Source organism: Panthera onca, chromosome A2 (assembly GCF_046562875.1).
Source record: "Panthera onca isolate mPanOnc1 chromosome A2, mPanOnc1 haplotype 2, whole genome shotgun sequence".
NCBI lineage: Eukaryota > Metazoa > Chordata > Mammalia > Carnivora > Felidae > Panthera > Panthera onca.
Window position 1 is genome coordinate 2,319,123 of NC_138340.1, and position 18,653 is coordinate 2,337,775.

The window sequence follows — 18,653 nt, forward strand, 5'->3', positions numbered from 1 at the left end:
CGCAGGGAGGGAACCGGACGCGAGAGGCCACGCGGGATATGAGGCCACGCGAGTGGAACGTCCACAACAGCCCCATCCACGGACGGGAAGGGGGCTCGTGGGGGCCGGGGGCGGAGGTGGGGGTGACCGCTGATGGAGACTGGGTTCCTTTTTGGGGTGACAGAATGTTCTACAATTAGTTGTGCTAATGATTGCACAACCCTGCGAACGTACTTCAAACAAACACACAAACAAACACGGAATTCTACACTTGAAATAGGTCAGTTGCGTGGCGTGGGCGTTACAGCTCAAAAAAGTCCTTACCAAATAAACGATGAGCCAGAAAACGAAGAAAGAGCAGGTTGATAACAGGGTCATCTGGAGGGCAGTGACGGCCAAGGAAAATAAGGGGTGAGCTGCGTATGCAGTTGAAATTTTTCTAGCCACGTTTTTTAAAAAGGAAGAAAACAGAAGTAAAATTACCTCTAACAGTATATTTACCCCAATTTGTCTGAAGTCGTAGCCTTTCAAATGTAATCGGTATGGAAAACACTCAAGAGCATCCCACCTTTTTTCGGGTACAAACGCTTCAAATTCCCGAGTGCTTGACACCCTCAGTTTGACCCCGTGGTTGTCACTGCAAATCCTTGACCCCCCTCCCCACTGAGATGTCATAAAATTTGCCGTGAGAAAATTAGATTTGCACCCCCAGATCGTCCCAGTTGTCCCAAACAGAAACACTTTCTCTTATCGTCCTGGTTGGACCAGCACCGTCCACTTTCGGTCCCTAACATCCTGCCAGACACACCGGGAGGCTTAGTCACCCCTAATCAAGCATCGTTTTTAAAATCTAAACTTTAATTAATTTAATTTAAAGAAAATTAGGCATCCATTTCCTCGGTTCCATGAGTACATGTTTCCTTCTTTTTTTTTTTTTTTTTTTAACGTTTATGTATTTATTTATTTTGAGAGAGAGAGAGAGAGAGAGAGAGAGAGACAGTGAGCAGGGGAGGGGCAGAGACACAGAAGGGAGAGAATCCCAAGCAGGCTCTGAGCTGTCAGCGCAGAGCCCCACGCAGGGCTTGAACTCACGAACCACCGTGGGGTCATGACCTGAACGGAAATCAGTCAGTCGGGTTCCTTCACCGGCTGAACCCCCCCAGTTGCCCCCATCCACTAGCCCGTTTCTGTCGCCACGTGTACCAAAGAGGTCAGAGGACAGCAGCACTTACCATCACAGTAACGGCGAGGCCCCTAGTCGATCTAACTGGACTTGACGGTGGGGAAGGGAAGCGGATGGGGAGACAGGGCTGGGTGCGACGGGCTAAGCCCTGCGTCGTCACATGGAGCCACCACGTCCAGCACTGCAAAAGCCATGGAGAGTTTCGGTTCCCAGCAGGGCTCTGCGCCAGCCGTAACGAGGTCCCCTGGGAGCTAGCTCAAAATATAGACCCTTGGACCCCCACCCACAGATCTCCTGCATTGGAAACTCTGAGGCTGGGGTGCAGTGACCTGTGTTTGCACGACCCCTCCCCCGCGGATGCTGGTGCCCAGCAGCTTGAGAACCACCCGACTTAAAGATATGTAGGCAAACACCTGAGGAAAAGGGTAAAAGTAACATGTGGCCGATGCCTAGGAATCCCACTGAGGACCCAGCAGGTGATGATAATTCTTCATTTGAAACCTTTGAGGTTTGTTCTGTGTTTAGAAGCAATGCACCAGTGTGGTTCTTTGGGGGGACACTTTTATTTTATTTTATTTTATTTTATTTTATTTTATTTTATTTTATTTTATTTTACTTTTAGAGGTTATTTTATTTATTTTGAGAGAGAGAGAGAGAGTGCGCACTCATGGGAGGGGCAGAGAGAGAGGGAGAGAGAAGATCTCAAGCAGGCTCCACGCTGTCAGGACAGAGCTCGAACCCAAGAACCGTGAGATCATGACCTGAGCCAAAACCAAGAGTCAGACGCTTCAACCAAGCGAGCCACTCGGGCGCCCCCAGTGGGACATTTTTTAAAAGCATCCGTAGGCAGTAAATAATAGAAAGATGGATAAACAGAGACAAACTGAAGGCACAGGTCCTCACCCACAAGGACCCACAGTGCGTGGACATCCCAGACCCGCCTGACTCTGAGTCTGGCGTCCAATCTCAGAGGATGGGGGCAGAAATGGAGTTCACGATCAGGCCCGCAGCCAGATGAGGGCAAGCTGGGCCTGGCCGCCGGGAGACCCTTCTGAGAAGGAAGAAGTCCCTGGTCCGGGAATCCCCTAATTGAAAAGTTTCCCCACTGTGAGAATGGGGAGCCTCTGGGGCCTCACACACAGCTGGTGGGAATGCAGAATGGTGCAGCCACTTTAGGAAGAAAGCCTCTGGAAGCTTCCAGAAAAGTTAAAGAGACACCTTATCATATACCTACCGATTCAACTCAGAGGATCCACCCGAGAGAGATGAAATCAAATCCCAACACAGACATACACGGATGTTCCTGGTAGCCGGATTCGTGATCACCCAAATTAGAAACCACCATCAAGGGCGCGTGCGTAAACACAATGGGGTCCGTCCACGCAGCGGAACGCTCGTGGGCAACGACAAGGCACACGAAGTGCTGATCCACGCAGAAACGTAGATGCACCTCAAAAACTTACCTCCAGTGAAGGGAGCCAGATACAAAAGACACATTTATAAGCCCATTTATATGACATTTCTAGGAAAGGAGATACCCCTGGAGGACAGAAAGCTAGGGAATGGGGGGGGGGGGTGTCAAAATGGACCAGAGGGACCCTTCTGAGGTGACGGAAATGTGCTAAGGTTCGGTTGTGGTGATGGTTGTACGCCGGGACAAATTTACTAAATTTACGTGCGCGGCTGCAAGCTGGCGGCCTCACGGTGCAGAAACGCTGCGGCAACAGCGCTGTAATAAAATATCTCGCCAGCAGAGGGAGCCAGAGACCACAAGTTCAACTATGAATGGGCGTCGGGATAGGGCCTAGTAGGATTCACCTTCCCCTCTTCCCACCTCCTAAAGGCAATGAACTGGCCCCTCCGGAAGGCGAATGCAGCCTCTCCCTGCCTTTGGAGGGGGGGGGGGGGGGGTGTCTCTCCGGGACAAGGCTGCTGCCTTCACTGGGAGGACGTCACTGGTATTCACAGCTGGCCACGTGCGGATCTGCTAGGAAGCCCTCAGCAGCCCAGGGCTCAATTAACCAGCCTGGGTTACACTTCGTCTTAAATCTCCCGAGAGCTGGCTGGATGCGCGAGTCTCTGCACTACGTCACAGGAAGCGGTGATATGGGGGCCTCATTCGGGTCACATCTCCTCCCCAAGTCCTCTGACAGCCTTAGCACCAGCCCCAGTGGGGGAGCATGTCCAGGGCGGGGGAGGCGAAGTCACCTTGGACCCCACAACTGAGACACCGACATCCGAGGGAGAAGAACACAAAAAAGGCATGTGGACTGATGCAGGTGTTATCCACTCAGTCACCCTTAGGGCCGCCCATGAACAGGACAAAGAAGAATTAACTTAACAACAAAGCACTGGGTAGGGAGTAGCATTAGGGACGCAGGAAAGTGATGGGGCCTCAGTGAGATTTTTAAATCGACTTCTGGGTGGCAGACCATGTCCGCTGGGGAGGGGGGCAGGGAAGCTGGAACAGCTATTTTTTTTTTTAATGTTTTTATTTATTTTTGAGACAGAGACAGAGGGTGAGCAGGGGAGGGGCAGAGAGAGAGGGAGACACAGAATCCAAAGCAGGCTCCAGGCTCCGAGCTGTCAGCACAGAGCCCAACGCGGGGCTCGAACTCACGGACCATGAGATCGTGACCTGAGCCGAAGTCGGACGCCTAACCGACTGAGCCACCCAGGCGCCCTGGAACAGCTATTTATCAGCCACCCAATGACGACCCAGCAAAGCCACCTCCAGATTCCTGGCTACCGGAGCCTGTGTGAGATGATACATGTTTATTGTTTAAGCCACTAACTTTGGGGACAGTTTGTTATGCAGCAGTAGCTAATACATCTGGATTTCATTGGAAGCGAGAGCCAGGTCCAGGTGATCCGAAATCCACTCCTAGAATGGACACACCTTCCTGCATGTTCGGGTCCAGTTCAATGACAGGAACCTACTTTAGACCTGAGCATAATGGTGTCAGGGTTACAAGGACACTTCTCACAGCAAGGTGACCCGGGTTCAAATCCTGGATTAGCCATTTAATAACTGTGTGACCCTGGGGAGGTCAGTTAACCTCTCTGGATTCATGGAGGATTGAATGGGTTGATTTATCCACTTAATTTCTCTCTGAGCTCATAGAGAATATAACTGTGCCCTTCAAACAGTTTCTTTCACATTTTCATCTCTCGTCTCTGGGAATGTGACCTTTTCTGGAAACAGAATGACTTCAGGTGTAACTATTTAAGACGGGGTCCTACTGGAGTAGAGTGGCCCTAAATCCAATGACCGGTGTCCTTATAAGAGGGGGATTTGGACACAGACACACACGGGGAGAACATGTGGAACGGGAGGCCGGACAAGTGAGGACAGACACAAAGATTGGAGAGATGTGTCTACACGCCAAGGGACACCAAGGCACAGGGGCCACGCTAGAAACAGGAAGGGCAGGAAGCATCCTCCCCGAGAGCCGCTGCAGGGAGCACAGCGCTGCTGACACGGTGATTTTGGACTTCTGGCCTCCAGAACATGATAGAATAGATTTCTGTTGTGTCAGGCCCCTGGGCATGTGGGGCCTGTTAGAGCAGCCCCGGAAATGAATACAAGGCTCTCTCCACCAGATGGCAGGAGGCAAACTTCAATCAATTCTGGGTAATTCAATCAATTCGCTTTTCCTGGGGCCAGGTCTAAGTTCAAGGGTGTTCCTTGTGGCATTGGAGAGGGGCAGCTGAGGGGCCTGCTACCCTCGAGTATCACTGGGCCCCGCCACTGTCTTGGGAGGGTCCCTGTCCTTCTGCCTGTCAGTCATTCATCTGCTGGCTGGACACCGAGGTCCTTCTACCCGCTGGCTTTCTACACCTGCTCCTTCACGTGTGTCACTTGGCTTTTGTCTCTTGCCCACGAAGGCCATTGAGATGTCCTGGGGATAGGGGAGAAAATGGAGGCCCAAGGCTGAAACCTGTCACCACCTCCCTGCTGTCACCTCCCTGTAGGCACTCCACAGCCCCCTCTGCACCCTGGGCTTTTTCTTGAGCCTCCTGCGTGGCCTGTCCCCAAGGCAAGTAACCCTGGACAGAAGGCAGAACCTGGGGGCTTGAGGTCATCTCCAAAGCTTTGGAAATGGAAACCCCTTTTCTGTCAAACTTTCATCCAGACCCTGGGGCTTCCCGGGCAACCACAACTCAAAAGCCAAGAAGGAAGTCTTTGCTTCCTCCCTGCCCCCGCCTCCTCTGTGCCCTGAGCCCTTCCAAAGGGCTCAAGGAAGCCTGCGTCCCTGCTAGCCAGACCAGGGCAAGCGGGGGACAGCGAAAGGAAGGACAGGGTGAGCACAGGCCAGCCCAAGTCCCAGCTATTAGCCCACCGGCATGCGGGGCGTCCACGGGCGAGAGGAGAATGGATGATGCCGTGGACGGCTCCTGACCTCTGTGTGGACCTAGACATTTTTCTGCTTTAAGGACCTCAGATCTGCACTGTCCAGTGTGGACGGTCGTCCCCAGCCGCGGGTGACTGTGCAGAAATTGACACACGGACAGTGAGCCTGAGGAACGGAGTTTTAAATTCTGTTTAATTTTAATTTGTTTGAATTTAAATAGCCACAGGTACCCAGCGGATCCCGTATGAGACCGACTGCCTTGGATAAACTGGTGTGCCCAGCAACCACGGAGAGAAGAGCCAAGCGCACAGGGGGAGGCAATTAGCAGACTGGCCCATAAATAAAATACGCTTCAATTAAGGGCCAGTTGAGGGATCGTGGGTGAAAACCTTTTCTGCGGCTGCTACGCGGCAGCCCTCGCTTTCTCCTCCACAGACCAGCCACAAAACCCAAGTTGTGTGTTTACATTAGGACCTCTGGGGACGGTGCATCCCAGGATCTGAACTCCCAGGGTGCCCACCTCCCCCAGCCCCAGACAAAGCGCAGATGATGGGCAAGCGGACTGTTCACTCACTCACTCGCTCATTCCTTTGGATCCCAAGCCAGCACACCTACCCAGGTGCCCTGTGGCCTGTGCAAGAATGTCTGAGAATCCTATCAGCGTTGTGTGTTATGTGAATTTTGAACACAGCATGACCTACAGCCACTGAGATTGCAAGATTAGTGCCAATTCAAACCGCATTTGGGGAAAAATTAAGAAAGGGAGAATGGGGGTGGTGGGGGTGGTGGTGGTGGTGTTGGAAGTTCATTTTTTAAAGGGAATGTGAGGGGAGGCCTCCCGGAGGTCTGGTGACCTCTGAGTGGCTGTCAGGGGGAGACTATTCCTGGCAGAGGAGAGAATGGTTAGTGCAAAGGTCCTGGGGTAGGCAAGACCACGGCACACCTCCAGTAGGCATTTGCAAACCAGGCCAAAACAGAAACCTAGAATCCCTGGCCTCCTACAACCCAAACTCCTGAATTCCCCCCCCCCGCTTATCTTTTTACCATCCCAAGCCTGGAATACCCACGACCCATTCCTACCCTGGCCTTGAAAACTTGTACCAGAGTCAAGGCCTCTGCAGTTCCCGCTTTTGGTGCTCAGACGCCGGCCTGGGGGGGGGGCGGGGCGCGGGGGAGGGCAGTTGGGAAAATTCACTGACAAAAATACAGAGCCCAGGGCTTGGTGCTGGGTGAAAGGGACCTGTTACGTTTTCCCCATTAAGGGGGCTTGAAACGTCCTTCGTCTGCACTGCACGTTATTAATATTGAGGGGAAAACGTTATCAGCCCCCGTGCGAGGACCGGAATGAGTGCGAAAGATTCGGCCCCCAGCCCCAGCCCCACCCCTAGCCACCAGCCACTCCCGGGCAAGGCTAAAGACGGTCCTCTCTAAACAATGCAACTGCACGCCGCCCAGCTCCTTCCCAGGTGGCACCCTCTGACCCCAAGCCCCAGACCCTTCTAAATATCCTCGCCCCTGCCCGGACCCCGAACTGCCCGCGGCTCTGCCCGCTGCCCTCCCCCCCACAGCGGTACCGCGAGGGTTAAGCGGCGGCGCCGGGCGCGCTGATTGACAGCCCGGCCGGCGGCTGGGGCGAGCCGGCCAATCAGCGATAGCGGCCGTGGGCCACGTGGGCAAGCGGCCTCGCGATTGGCCAGAGCCCGCAGCGGCCGCCCGCGGAGTCCGAGCCCACGTGCAGCTGCTGCCCGTTCATTGATCGTCCTCGTGGTGCAGGTGGCGCCCGGCGGGGCGGGGCCGGGGCGGGCCGGGGCGGGGCCCGAGGGGTCAAAGGGCTCCGGGATGAGGGGAGAACTGGAGGGGCGCTCATTCTCAGCCTGAACTTGGTCGCCCCCCCCCCCCCCCACGTCGCTTCCTTCTTGCTGTTCTGGGCCTCCGTCCTAAGGGAGGTGAGTGGGCAGGCGAGTCTCCTGGAGGACCCCAGAGGCCGCGGGGTTGGGGAGGAGGCTGGAAGGCTGGTGAGGGGCAGAAGCCGAGTAAAAAGGGGGCTTGGTGCCACAGGAGTGACTGCGGTGGAGAGCGGTCCCTTTCCTCGCGTCTGAGACGTCCTGATTCCCCTAGCCAACTCTTACTCATCCTTCAAAACCCCTTCCCAGTGATGTTCACCCGTGCTCAAATTTGTCTCACACTGTCTCAAAACTGAGGTTGAAGTTTAGCATCCTTCTCGGGGGGTTCCCCCAGCCCTGGCAGCAGCTGGTAGGGAGGGTGTAAGTGTTTGACACCATCTCCCTCCCAGCCCATGGGATGAGGCCCCTGGATGCGGCCCAGCATCCGTGGGGGCAGCTGGAGGCCCCAGCGTTTGATAACCGAACACAGGATATAGGTCATGCAGTGCGCAGGTCAGGGAGGTGATGGGGATCCAGGCCTCGGTCCTGGAGGGGAGACTGGATGGGGGGTGGGTGGGTGCTGGTTCTGTCCCTGGCTGCTTGGCCTTCTGCCCTCAGGACCCGCCATCACTTTGTCGCTTTTAGAGCCTCCTGGCTAACGTCCTTGTGGCTACTGCCTGAAGATGACCTCTTGGGACCATCTCCGCCCCCAGGAGCACCCTCAAGGGCTGAGGAGGCCCCCAGGAACTTTGGTGAGGAGGGCCTGGTGAGGCATTTACCCCTGTGGGTGCTTATTCCTGGAAGCTGGGCTCAAACCTGGCTGTCCTGCTCCTGCTGGAGGGTCACGGGCAAGTGGCCAGGCCTTCAGGCTGGGGGCGCTAACCGGTCACACCTCCCGACAGGTGCCAAGGCCCTTTGTAAATTACACTAGCTTCTTATCCCCCAGGTGACGAACACATGACTGCAGCATCTCTGGTTAATATTTTACAAGTAGAAGCCCCTTGCTCCAGAAACGACCCCTTTCCAACAGTGTGGGCAAACTTTCTCTCCAGGACTGTGCAGAGAGTCCGTGTTTGAGACTTTAGGCCAAGCTGCAGAATGGGAGATACTCCCGGGGTGAGGGGGCTGGGTGGGGACTCAGGTGACCGGAGAAAGCGAGCTCCCCTGGAGGTTTCAGGAGGCCCCAGCCCACCCCCTGGGGGGCGGGGAGGGAGGCGCCGATGGGAGCTGTGGCCTGAGGGCGGCGGGAGGCCGCGGTGCATCTACCTCCTCTCCCCTTCCCCAGGCTTCTCCAGAACTGAACTCCCCGGACGTCCTGGATCAGCTCCGGCGGCAGTTTCCCAGGTGACGGCCGCGCTCAGGGGCTGGAGGTCCCGCTGTGGCCCCCCGGAGGGAGAGAGCGTCCCGTCCGCGCTCTCGGTGGCCCCGGAGCCCCTCGCCCCAAAGACAGAACTAGTAATGGCAGGCGGGGAGCCTCCCTGGAGCCCGAAGCAAACGGAAAACCAGCAACAGCAATCCTGGCCCCCGCGTACCTTTTCGAGTTGTGTTGTTTAGCACGAATGTACTTGCCTCGATTGTGTGTTTCAAGACCTATAAGCGCGTGTCCCGACGCTGCCCCCAGGGCCTCCCCGGGCGGGGGCGGGGCTGGTTGGGGGGGCGGGGCTTGAAGGCGCTTCTCACCGGAGGTTTTCTTCCGCTCAGGCTCCCCCCTCACCTGACGGCGCAGGTGGAGAGCACGTACCACGCGGTGAGCCCCACCGGGCGGCCTGGCGAGCCGGGTTTGGGGACCCCCTCTCCTGCGCCTATTCCTGCTTCCTTTGGGCCAGTTTCTTCAAGGGGGTGCTTCGTGAATACTGGCCTCGCTGCAAAAGTTAGAAATTCCGCGCGTTTCTTTGGCTGACAGTTCATCCTTGAAGGATAGGTAACAGGAGCCCCTGCTCCTGGGGAGGGTATGCGCTAAGTATGGTGCCGTCTTCTAGAACTTTCTGCAATGAGAATGTTCTATATCAACGGCGCCCAATATGGCACCCCGCCGGCCACACGCGGCCCATGGAGAACTTGTGAGGAACTGAATCTTCAACTTGACTAAGCGTACACTCTTGACTCGTGGCGAGCTCCTTGGACACAGGGCACCTCTAGGCGGGGGGAGAGAGAGAAGTGAGTGGAGAAACCAGATTCATAAGCCGTAACCACTATAAAGAAGCCGGAAGATGATGGGGGTGGACGGGAGTAAAGATTTTGAGCTGAGATAGTCAGGAAGGGCTTCCTGGAGGAAGTGATGTTTCCTGTGACGTATGGAGGATAAGCAGCTTTTCAATCCTGAGAGAGCAGGGAAGCCCATTCCAGGCTGAGGGTGTAGCCTGTGCAAAGGCCCTGGGGCCAGGGATGGGCCTGGAGGAGGAAAAGCCAGGAGGCCCCTGTGGCTGGAGCAGGGAGAGTGAGGGAGGAAGGCAGGGAGGGGACAGGGACAGGGGCAGGTGTGTAGGGCCTCGTGGTTCTGGGGAGTCTTTGAACTTCACCATAAGAATGAAATCCAAGGGTGTCCCTAATTAGCTCCCACTCTGTGTGGTGGGTCGTGTCCCACCTGATAGATGTAGTGACCAGAGAGGTAGGGCACCTTATCCAGGATCACATAGTTGGGGAGAAGCACGCACAGCCTTCGATTCCTACTCTTGTCCGCTTCCATTGGCCACCCCACCCCTCCCCCACCTCGGTGCAATCCCTGCTGTTCCCTTGCAGCTCCAGAAGATCCGGCAGGGTCTCCAGGAACATCACAAGCAGGTGAGTGATTGATGACCAGGAGCTGGGCTGCGGCTGCCCCTCCTTGAAAGACAGGAAAAATGGGGGGAGAGACAGAGGCTATGACAGGGGCAGGTTGTGGGGGCCCTTGTGGGGCCCGTGGGGAGGACGTGGGCTTTCACCCCGAAGGAGGTGGGAGCCCTGGAGTGCTGTGGGCAGAGGAGGGCAGCCTGACCCGGAGCCCCCACGCACCCGCACATCGGAGCCCGTCCCCCATCCTCTTGAGGCTCCTCCCCGGCCTGCTCCCAGGTCCCTGCGTGGCTCAGAGGAGGCCAGGGACCTTTTCAGTCAGCACTTTGCAGGTCTGGGTCTGTCACTTCTGCCCCAAAGGGCCTGTCATGTGCCAGGCACACCCGGATTGCGGCCTTCCGTGCGCCTGAGGGTTCTCAGGGCCCGGATCGCACATGAGCTTGGAGGGGGGGGGGGTGGCAGATCTGCACGGGGGCCTGGGCTCCCAGCACAGGGCTCCGTGCCCGAGCCGAAGCCTGTCTTCCACTCCTGCCTGTCCTTCCGCCACCTGGCCCCTCTCTCCTGGGTGCTGGCAGGACTTTCTGCCTGTGCCAGATGTGACTGGCGGAAGGCCAGGTCCGTGTCTGCAACTTAGCAGGGCCTGGGGTGGGCAGTGTACAGAACAGGGAGAGACTGATGGGGGGGGGGGTGGCGGGGGGGCAGGAAGCAACCAGAACACGGTTATTCATTCAACAGCTCCTTATCCATCACCTTCTTGCCAAGTGTGGTTGCAGGCGCCAGGGAAATAGCAGAGAAGGACACAGACGAACCTGTGCCCTTGGGGTGATGAGAGCTTGGTAAACAAGAGTGTCGGGTGGTGAAAGCCGGGCAAGGCGCGGGGATGGGACCGAGCCGCCCAGGGGGACATGAGGGCAGGGGTGGGAGTGAGAAGGCCTGCTGGGAAGGTGACCAGGGAGGGAGTGCAGATGTCCAGGATGGGAGGAGCAGAATGGGCAGAGGACACAGCCGGTACAAAGGTCCTGGGGCAAGACCATGCCCGGGTAAGTGGCTGGAGCCTAGTGATGAAGGGACGAGAGGAAGGGAGGGGAGGTGGTGCAGGGCTGTGGGGGCCTCGGGGAGGACTTGGCTTTTCCCACAGGGTGGTGCCAGCCTTGGAGGGCTGCAGGCAGGGAAGGGCAGACCTGACTTGGGCGCTCATGGGCGCCCTTTGGAGGATGGACTGTGGGGGGCAGGGCAGGAGAGCAGGACCATCGGGGTGGGGTGGTCACTTAATGCTTTGCTGGTGAGAACTAATCAGATTGTGGATTCGGGGGGATCCCCGCGGCACTTGCTGACTATAAGGATGTAGGGGACAAGGCCCCCGAGAGTTGCTGTTCAAGCCAGGAGCCCCCCTCACACCCACTCAGGGGAAGATCCCTAGAACCCTTGCTGGCCACGAAGTCCCTCAGAGACTCCTCTGTCGTCTCCCCTCGGTCTCCCGCTCCCTGTTTTCCCAGCCTCCTCGCTGCACATTTAAAATCCCCAGGAGCGGCAGGCTGGCCCAGCCAGCTCCTCTCCCCAGGGAGGGCCGGCTAGCAGGCAGGAGGGAGCAGCTCTTTCCATGCTGAGTGCACTCAAGTGCCAGTAAATTGCGGATTAACGAGCCAGGGCGAGTTGGGGAAGGCTCCCCTGGGCGCGTGCTGCTGGGAGGCCCAGCTGGGGAACCCATCACCCGCTGCCCCAGGAGGCAGCCCCAGCCCACGGCCACGGGAGGGGGTCCCGCTGCCCGCCCCCTCCCTCACCATTCTGCCTGCCTGACCAGGCTCCAGATGGAAGCAGGTAAGCCCCGTCCTGACTTCGAGAAGTTGCCTCTGCCTCTCTGGGCCTCTGTTTTCTCATCTGCAAAACGGGAATGCCCGTAGCTCCTGTTAAATAGGACAGACCACGGTTGGCACCCACACCGTATTGCTTTATCGGCTCTCTCTCTCTCCATGGATCAGGGCGTTTTCCCAGGATTTTGGAGGTTGCCCTGGGCCGGACAACTCTGGGCGGCTTCTCCGTGCCCACCACGGAGGGGTGCGCGTTGTTGACAAGGCAGGGACGCTGCTGGCACAGCCACAGACCCAAGACCAGCTCCACGCCGTCTTCTCCGGGAGGCCACGGGAGCTGGGTTGACATTAAACACGTGGCCCCAGCCACATTTCAAGTGCCCGGTAGCCACTCGAAGCTAGCAGCCACTGCCTTAGACGGGCAGGTCTAGAACATTCCCGCTGTATTTAGTCTGGCACTGGACTAAATGTGGCTGCACTTTGTTCCCATCGAGGTCCTTATCTCACCACGGGGAGGGGGGGGGGGGGGCTCCCCGTCACGGATTCTTGGGAATAGTGGCCAAGAGGTTTGGTCTGCCCACAGCCCTGACGCAGGCACATTCTCGGGACCCCTGCTTCTGGGGTCTGTGCTGTCCTGCTTGGCTGTTGAGACCTGCCTGAGACTGGAGGAATTGCGTTTTTAAGTTTGTTTATTTTGAGACAGGGAGAGGGAGGGGCACAGGAAGAGGGAGAGAGAGAGTCCCAAGCAGGCTCTTCCCTGTTAGCAGAGCCCTGACGTGGGGCTCAGACCCATGAACCGTGAGATCACGACCTGCCTGGAAATCAAGAGTCGGACGCTCAACCGACTGAGCCACCCAGGCGTCCCCCTCATCGATTTCTTAATATGCTTCCAACACTTAAGCAAACGCACATGTCCCCATGCAGAGGGGCATATGTCCTGGGGTGAGGACAGATCGGATCCTACCTTCTACCATTTTATGAAAATGACTGGCCTTTAGGGTTAGGCTTTACCACCTGCTGCTGAGTTCTGGGTACAAAGAACTTTCTTCACACTCAGCCCGGTGCCGAGGGCTCTGTGTTACCATCAATCAGTCCGCCCAGAACCATTCAAGGCAGGCAGTGTGTCCCCGCCTCGCACACTGAGGGACCCTTGCAGGAGGAGGTCTGCGCCCCGGGGCTGTCCAGCTGCAGAGGCTTAGCTGGGACACGTCTGCCCCTCCAGGCAGAAAACTTCCTGCGGACCATGGAGACCTGGAGTCGACCCCGGGGCTTCCAGCCAGAGGAGGTGGGTGCCCGGCCCTCAAGGTGGGGAAGGGGACGGGCTCGGGGCCAAGGGCACCCCCTCCCACCCCTCACAACCGTGTGCTTGCAGGAGCCCTCGAGCCAGGTCTCGGGTGGGCTGGCTGACCAGCACTCCTGGGGGCCCCCCAGCCCCGAGGCTTCCCCGCACCCGGCGCTCCCGACCCCGCCGCGCTCCAGTCTCCGGGGGCCACACTTCGAGGATGTCGTGGCCGCGAGGTCCTCAGACTGGCTCACGCAGCGCTCGGGGGTGGACGACGCCCCAGCCCACCAGCTGGACACGCCGGCATCCTGGGACTCGGAGCCCCAGCTCTGGCAGGACGTCCTGACCGAGCAGCTCTGGCAGATCTTCGCCGGGACCCACAATAAGGGGGAGCGGCTGCAGCACACACGTGAGCCTCCCGCAGGCGAGGGGCTGGGGGGTGGGGTGGGAGGGGGCTGTCCAGGGGCGGCACAGTTGAACCTTGTCCTCCTGTTCACACCCCCCCCCCCCCCCATCGTCCTAGTGACAGAGCAGGCGCCAGGCCTGGTGAGTGACTCTGCTACCTGGAGGGCTGGGCTTCTGGCTGGCGGTGATCTGGACTGGGCCCTCGGGCTGGGTGCTGGGGTCCTGGGATCCGTTGGGTCCTTAGCCGCGCATGCCCTCGGGGGACTCGGGACTTGGGGCTGTTGGCGAGTGCTGTCTATACCGCCTGGGCCTCCCTGAGGTTTCCAGGGTCTAAGACTGACCCTGGGCTGGTCTTTTGGTCTGAACTGATCGCCCCAATTCCCACGGGCAGGAGAGTCAGGACCTGGGACCGCGCTACTCAGGACCGGAACCACGTATGGAAGACACTTTGGGTAATCCCAGTGCGGGGAGGGGGGGCAGCCTGCCCCGAGGACCCACACCCGCCACTCATCTGCTCTTGTCTTTGCCCAGTTCTCAGCCCACCTGTGCCCTCCCTCAGCTCCCCTGAGGGCTCCCACGAAGGGAGCACAGAGCCAGGCACCGAGGCGGACGGGATGCTCTCCCGAGTGGCCCAGGTGAGGCCCCAGCCGGAGCGGTGGCCTCCGTGAAGGCTGGGAGGGCTGGGGCAGAAGGAGCTGAGCGTGACCCTGGTCCCGCCCACAGGAGCCTGCTGGGAGAGCCCGCCCTTTCCTGAAGCCCATGTAAGTATCTGTCACTCTCCTACCTGCACCTCTGTCCCCGGCAGGTAGAGGGGACCAGGGATGTGGGTGTGTCCTCCCCTTCCCCACCACCGTATTACTGTCCTCAGTAACCAGAGCTGAGGGATCTGGGTGGAAAGGGGCAGCTCGGAGACCGTCAGGCCAGCATCACTGTCCCTCCCCACGTGACTAGCTCTGGCTTTGCAGAAAGGACTCCCATGGAAAGAGGGTGTTAGAGCTGGGTGCAGACAGTCCTGACCTTGTGGTCTGAGGCTGGGGGAGCCCAGCTGGGGACGAGAAGGCTACCTGGAGGGAAGGGGCATAACGGTTAGGGTCTTGATGGACGAGTAGGAGTTTGCTAGGATGGGGCAAAGCATTCCAGGTGGAAGGGGGTGATGTTCGGCTCTAGGAGAGGGAGAATACTTGAGGAGGGGGCACGGGTAGCGCCGTGGGGGAAGCGAGGCCTGAGAACCCCAACGTCTGCAAAAGGATGAAGCTCCTCGGGTTTGAGGGGTGGTCCCCTCCGGGCGGAGAGGCTCACCAGTAGGCTGGTGCCCCGGGGCTTCCCCTCCCAAGATGCTGGGACCCTGAGGACTTTGACGACACGTGGAAGAGACCGGACGCCTTGCCCTGGCAATCCAAGAAGCGGGCCATCCCACACAGAATGCAGAAGGTGCGCACGCTGGAACACGGGGAGCCCGTGCTGGCCACGGCCGTCAGCAGCTTCGTGCGGCACGCCTTCACCTGTGGCAGGGGTGGCGTCAAAGTGTGGAGCCTGGCCAGCCAGGTGGTAGAGGACAGGTATCCCGAGAGCCACCTGTGCGTACAGGTGAGGGAGGGGCTGGCTCTGGGGGCGGGGCCTGCGGGAGCCGGAAGAGCCCCCGGAAGAGGACGAGGACGGTCCCCTGCGTCTCTGCCCACCACAGACCCGCCGGGCCTACCTGCGCACCTGCCTGCTGTCCTCGGACAGCACGACCCTGCTCGCGGGTGGCCACAACCTGGCCGGCGTGGGCGTGTGGGACCTGACCGCGCCCTCCCTGCACGTGAGCGGTGAGCTGCCCTGCGCGGGCCTCACCTGCCAGGCCCTGGCCTCCAAGCCTGAGGACAGCCTGGCCTTGGCTGGTTTCACGGAGGGCACAGTCAGGATCTGGGACCTACGGGACCAGAGTGTCATCAGGTGAGGCCTGGGCGGGGGAGGGGCGCGGAGTCATCCTGAAAGCCTGAGTAGGGATCCGGCAGCCCCAAAGCAGAGAAACCCCTGGACCACTTACGTTTGCATCCGAGAGCGTTGAAGGCCTGAGTTCAGACCGTGGCTGGGTTTCTTCAAAACCCAGTCCTGGCACTTTTGCCTGCCTCGCTTTCCCCATCTGTCACCCGGGTGTGGTTCGGTGGGGCAGGGGAGTTCCTGGGGCTTAAGGCTCAGAGTCTCAGCCCTGACCCTCTCCCAATACCCCTTCTGGCCAGGGACCTGCCGGGCCACCCGAATGGGGCCAAGAGCATTGCTGTCAAAGACCAGAACGTCTGGACAGGGGGTCTGGACACCTGTCTGCGGTGCTGGGACCTGAGGGCTGCCAGAGAGCCTCAGGAGTACCAGTTTGAGTCTCAGGTGTGCAGGCTGGGAAGGGTCTGGTCGGCCAGGTAGTAGTAGCTGGGTCTCAGAACAGAGAAGGAGGTGGAAGGGGGCTGGATGGGACCCCACATCTCAGTGGTGCTGGCGGGAATAGGGTCGTTAGAGATGTTCTTCCCCCTCCAGCCCCAAGAGCATCAGACACTTTCATATTGTTTCAGGTGCTCATAGCCCCCTTTAGTCTCCGCAGTCAGCCCTTAAGGTAGAGGGAACCAACCTGCTTTACAGATGAGCAGACTGAGGCCCACAGTGTGAAGTTGCTCATTAGGCCCTCGAAGCCGGGAGGCTGGCAGGAGGTCAGCCCCCAGGGTGGCTCCCTGTGCCCCTGTCCGCCTCTTGGGCCAGGCTGGGACCTGACTAGCTTCTTCCCTGCCGCCTGCCCCCCAGATAATGAGCCTGTCCCCTAGTCCCCAGGAGGACTGGGTGCTGGTGGGCACAGCCAATGGCCAGCAGTGGCTGCAGCCCACCCGAGGGGGCCAGAAGCACATGGTGGGGTGTAAGGACGGCACCATCCTGGGTCTGAAGTTCTCCCCCCTCGGTGAGTGGCCAGGAAGGGGCAGGCAAGTCCCCTGTGGTCCCCAGACTCCCACAGGATCCTAGCCCGCCTTCCTGACCCCTCCTGACCCCCCAACACCCTTCATCAGCAGGAACCACTCAGTGATGCTTTCCACAGAGGCAAGAGGGAGGTGGGGGGCCACCCCTGCGTCCCAGACCCCCAGCGGCCCTGCCCTCAGATGCCGATTTCCCCCCCAAACTGGTCCCTTCCGCCTCCTCCCAGGCCAGTGGTGGGTGAGCGTCGGGACGGACGACCTGGTTGGCGTCTACAGCATGCCAGCGGGGGCCGTGGAGCTCCAGGTACCCGGGGGGGGGGGGGGGGGGTGGGCAGCGTTCAGGTCTGGGAGCTGAACGCAGGGGTCCTGATGCAGAGGCCCCCAGAGGGACCAGGCTTGAACTGCCAGCAGAGGTGAGGGGCGGGGTGGGTGAGCCCCCTCAGCTCATGCTGGCCTTCTGCCTTCCAAGGTACCCGAGACCTCCTCCATCCTGTGCTGTGATGTGTCCCCCAACAACCGCCTGATTGTCACGGGGTCCAGGGACCACGCCTCTGTGTACCAGGTCACCTACTGAGGGGCTTGGTACCAGTTGTCCTGACTTGGGATCCTTTTTTTCTTTTTCTTTTTTGTCCTTTTCCCCCAGCAAGGTGGAGGCATAATGGTGGAGGGGTGTGGTGGGCGAGCCGGGTCTCTTCCGCATTGCGCAATGGGGCCGGCGATCTTTGTCACATGTAATAAAGCAATTGGAAATAGCAGAGGGTTCTGTGCATACCCCCCCCCCCGCCCCCACCCCCGCCCGTCTTGCAGAGGTTTGGAAGGACTCTGTCCAGCTGGGTGTCCCAGCCTTAACTCCACGTTCACTGAGAATCTCCTCAAAGCCACTGACCGCCCTGTTGGGAGTGGGGGTGGTCGTGGACCGCTTCTTCCTGTCCCCTCATCTCCCAGAGACGGGTCTCCCAGCCATTTGTGCCATCGAGGGGTGGGGCTCTCCGCCCTTCCCAAGATGCCCTATCGCTTTAGATGGGTGCATCTCACCTGGGCAAATCTGGACATTTCTGGTCATCGTGACTGGGGGTGGGGGGCTATGCCTGGCACCAAGTGGGTGGGGGCTGGGGATGCTGCTCAGCCCCATGGTGCCCAGGATGCCCTCCCGAGAGTGATCGGGTCCCTTGCCCACCTACCCCCCACCCCCAGAACACAGTAGTTCGCAGCAAAACAGCAATTAGTCTCTGGCAGGCTTGTCCTCCCCCCATGGGGCTCTGACCCCACCTGCTCGCCCTGTCCCCTCCGGCATAAGCACCCCCAATCGTGCCAAGAGGTCTGCTTTCCTTAGAGAATTGTCCTCTCCCCCAAAAAGCACCTCCAAAACTCCACCCGGGGACCCTGCCATCTCCCTCCAGAAGGTTCCCAGGGGCGTCTGGGCCTCCCACCCAGCCACCCACTCACCATCCTCCACAGCAGCCCCTAGGAGCTTCAGGAACACAGACGTGTTATGTCCCCGTCCCCGCTGGCCCACATTTCTAGGGGCTCTCTCTGCTTAAGCCTGGGCTGGAGACCTCGCTCCCCCTGTGGCCGAGGAGGAGCAGATTTCCCTCGATTTCCACCTGGCCGAGCGCCTTACCTCTGAGCCTTTGCACATGCTGTTCCCTGTGTACCCACAGTGTTGCACGACCCTCCCAGCTGGTGGTTTCACCTGTTAGCTCCCGGCTTACCATCACCTCCCCTGGGGTTCTGGTGTTTGCTTGGCAGCTTATGCCAGGCCAGGTGTCCTCGTGCACCAGGCTCTCAGGAATTATCGGTGGGTGGGTCTCAAAGGAAAACTGCACCCCAGAGAGCTCCGTTCTCCTCTATACTCCCCACCCTTTGTACATGGGCAGTGGCTTGGGATGATTCCGTCCGAAGGGCTGGCATGAAAGAGATACAGGAAACTTTGGGGCCAGGGCACTGAAAAGCCACGTGTGGGGCACCTGGGCAGCTCAGTCGGTGAAGCGTCTGCTCAGGTCATGATCTCGCAGTTCAGGAGTTTGAGCCCCGCGTCGGGCTCTGTGCCGAC

The 18,653-nt window shown here is 59.0% G+C and overlaps 1 protein-coding gene across 5 annotated transcripts; it reads left to right on the plus strand.

Annotated features, from left to right (window-relative positions):
• The first annotated feature begins 7,049 nt into the window (after positions 1-7,049).
• On the plus strand, positions 7,050-17,352 carry TLE6 (TLE family member 6, subcortical maternal complex member). Of its 5 annotated transcripts, none has more exons than XM_078443646.2 (17): positions 7,055-7,463; positions 8,046-8,152; positions 8,686-8,744; positions 9,102-9,147; positions 10,140-10,181; positions 13,200-13,262; positions 13,350-13,668; positions 13,783-13,805; positions 14,056-14,116; positions 14,196-14,299; positions 14,388-14,425; positions 14,999-15,251; positions 15,349-15,599; positions 15,887-16,028; positions 16,437-16,587; positions 16,828-16,904; positions 17,070-17,352. In XM_078443646.2, exons 2-17 carry the CDS (start codon positions 8,084-8,086, stop codon positions 17,172-17,174), a joined length of 1,803 nt encoding a protein of 600 aa, XP_078299772.2. In that variant the 5' UTR covers positions 7,055-7,463; positions 8,046-8,083; the 3' UTR covers positions 17,175-17,352. The 5 variants fall into 5 exon arrangements, 4 of the variants coding, with proteins under 4 accessions (XP_078299772.2, XP_078299773.2, XP_078299774.2 ...); XM_078443647.2 differs by having other exon boundaries at positions 14,056-14,098; XR_013554369.2 differs by lacking the exon at positions 16,437-16,587 and having other exon boundaries at positions 7,050-7,463; positions 17,070-17,184.
• The last annotated feature ends 1,301 nt before the right edge of the window (positions 17,353-18,653 follow it).

Excerpts from the sequence above, each read along its gene's own strand:
- TLE6 (XM_078443646.2), top strand. The coding sequence starts at position 8,084 with ATGACCTCTTGGGACCATCTCCGCCCCCAGGAGCACCCTCAAGGGCTG. Across the intron at positions 10,182-13,199 it reads TCCAGGAACATCACAAGCAG|GCAGAAAACTTCCTGCGGAC; the intron begins GTGAGTGATTGA and ends CTGCCCCTCCAG. Across the intron at positions 16,588-16,827 it reads TCTGAAGTTCTCCCCCCTCG|GCCAGTGGTGGGTGAGCGTC; the intron begins GTGAGTGGCCAG and ends GCCTCCTCCCAG.